Source organism: Hyla sarda, chromosome 4 (genome assembly GCF_029499605.1).
Source record: "Hyla sarda isolate aHylSar1 chromosome 4, aHylSar1.hap1, whole genome shotgun sequence".
Classification (NCBI taxonomy): domain Eukaryota; kingdom Metazoa; phylum Chordata; class Amphibia; order Anura; family Hylidae; genus Hyla; species Hyla sarda.
The window spans coordinates 411,502,473-411,504,991 of NC_079192.1; the positions used below are offsets into that span (position 1 = coordinate 411,502,473).

Here is a 2,519-nt window from a genome sequence, read left to right on the forward strand (position 1 = left end):
GTGAGGGGTGGACTCACTTATGGGATATACTGTATATATAATGTGAGGGGTGGAGTCACTTATGGGATATACTGTATATAATGTGAGGGGTGGAGTCACTTATGGGATATACTGTATATATAATGTGAGGGGTGGAGTCACTTATGGGATATACTGTATATATAATGTGAGGGGTGGAGTCACTTATGGTATATACTGTATATATAATGTGAGGGGTGGACTCACTGTGGTGTCCCGGTTCAGGGCTCGGTCCTGTCCTTCTGTCTAAGGTCCCTACAGTTAGAGTCCCTCCATACTATCAGGGCTCTCCTGGAGGGCTAACCCCTAGTCACCTCTTAATACTGTTTAATATATATATTTATATATGTTTTATTCTAAGTCTATTGATGTACAGGACCTTATGTCATGTGACTGTTTAAAAGATGTGTCCTTGGTGCGTACACGACTGTACGGGACTGTACTGAGAATACTGTGTGTGTGAATGGTGCGCACGAAAAGTAAGGAGGGAGGCGAAGGACCCTGCGTGGTTGCAGTCCCTACCAGAAGGGGTTAAAGTTAGCGCCGGGCCTTCCCGCCCACGCAATCTTGCAGCTCCGCCCAGCAAGGTCTCTGCAGTTACGGCAGCCATTTTGGGGGAGCCTCAGATAGAAGAAGGCGCAGCCAGCGCAACTAAAAAAAACGCAAAGTGCTGCAGCAACCTAGAGTTCTTCTTAAAGAGACAGTACACTATAAAGCTCTGGATTTTCAGATCACCGCGCTCAAGTCTCTTATCAATGCACTCACGTTCCAGGTCACCGCACTCAAGTTCTAGATCAGTGCACAAGTGCTTCATTTAAAGGGCCAGCGCAAACCAGCTTCATTAAAAGGGCCAGCGCACCCAAGCTTCATTTAAAGGGCCAAAGCATCAAGTCAAGATGTCAGCACATACAGCACCATTGCCACCACCTGCCCAGCAGGATGGGGGTGCTCCTGCGACCACACCAGGGGGGTCACCACAACAAGCAAGAAGAATGCTGCCCACTTCACCTCCGTTTCAACCTCTCAACTTGGGAGCTCCTGTAGCAGCACCTGTCTTCCTGGGGAATCCAGTCCTCCGCACCTACAATAGGGATCCCTTCACACTGCGTGACTTCAAAGAAAAGATACAGAGTCTCTTTGTTTTACATTCTTTTCCCCCTAATCAGCAGGTGCAGTTACTTACAGGACAGCTACAGGGATCTGCATTGGAAGAGGTCCGCACCTGGCCAGCTGCCGACAAGGCTACAGTGGAGCAGATTTTTGAGGGACTCTATCCAGTGTTTGAGTCTCACTCCCCATCTGAGTTACGGCTAAGGTTGTCCGAACGACGTCAGGAAGAGTCAGCGTTGGGCTTTAAATGGGCATCTCCGGAGGTCGAGGACCACACCACAGGAGTAACTACTACTGGTCCAGAACCAATCGGTACTAAGAAAGGTTTTTCCATGTATGTTGCCCCCACGCCCTTATGTGAAAATTATAGTAGAGGGGGTACAACTAGAGGCTTTGATCGACACAGGATCCCAGGTATCCACTATCCCTCAAGAAGTGTTTTACAAATATTGGGGACCTGAAATGTTGTGTGAACCCGATGATGTAGATTTTAAGGTGGTTGCAGGGAATGGGAAACCAGTTCCCCAGGCATGGTTACTGGGAGCCCACAGTACAAGTGGGGAAGTGTGTCCTTAGAGGGCAAGGTGTTATTGTTACCAATGTTAATGATAAAAATGCAGCCGAGTTTATCTTAGGGTTGAACATCATGAGACACTGTTTTGAGGCGATTGTAGGGTCATTACATGCATCTCTCCCTCACATGTCACCCTCAGGCCGGAGAGCTGCGCAACACCACCTGAAGACACTACAGGCAGAACAGAAATCCGTCAACCGCCAGGGGGAGATCTGTCGTGTAAGAATTCAAGATACACGGTCTGTAACCCTCCAACCACAGACGGAGACTATCATTTGGTGCCGTGCCCGACCAGGGGTGAAGAATCAAGATTACCGGGCCGTACTAGAGCCAATTCAATTGGAAGACTATGCTCTGGTACGTGGAGTCTAGTGACAGTGACAAATGGAAAAGTCCCAGATCAAGTGGTTAACCTATCGCATGTCCCTACCAGGCTGCCCAAGTAGACTCCAGTCGCTCAGCTATATCATTTGGAGACCAAGGATGTGTTGTCAAAGTCACAAGTAGCCCGACAGCGGACCGCTCAGACTGCGAATGGTGCCGTCCTGTAATATATATATACTGGAAGGAGACAGTCAGTATGGATGATGATCATCAGTCCTGTAATATATATATACTGGAAGGAGACAGTCAGTATGGATGATGATCATCAGTCCTGTAATATATATATACTGGATGGAGACAGTCAGTATGGAGGATGATCATCAGTCCTGTAATATATATATACTGGAAGGAGACAGTCAGTATGGAGGATGATCATCAGTCCTGTAATATATATATATATATATATATATATATATACTGGAAGGAGACAGTC

The 2,519-nt window shown here is 47.2% G+C and overlaps 1 protein-coding gene across 1 annotated transcript; it reads left to right on the forward strand.

The window, feature by feature from the left end:
* The first annotated feature begins 497 nt into the window (after positions 1 to 497).
* LOC130367132 (uncharacterized) lies at positions 498 to 2,200 on the forward strand. The gene is made up of 2 exons (XM_056569531.1): positions 498 to 1,440; positions 1,842 to 2,200. The coding sequence occupies exons 1-2, from the start codon at positions 915 to 917 to the stop codon at positions 2,072 to 2,074; spliced, it is 759 nt and encodes a 252-aa protein (XP_056425506.1). The 5' UTR covers positions 498 to 914; the 3' UTR covers positions 2,075 to 2,200.
* Positions 2,201 to 2,519: the final 319 nt, after the last annotated feature.

Coding starts and splice junctions, on each gene's coding strand:
- LOC130367132 (XM_056569531.1), top strand. CDS start 915: ATGTCAGCACATACAGCACCATTGCCACCACCTGCCCAGCAGGATGGG. Junction 1,441..1,841: donor TACTGGTCCAGAACCAATCG/GTACTAAGAAAG, acceptor TGTCACCCTCAG/GCCGGAGAGCTGCGCAACAC.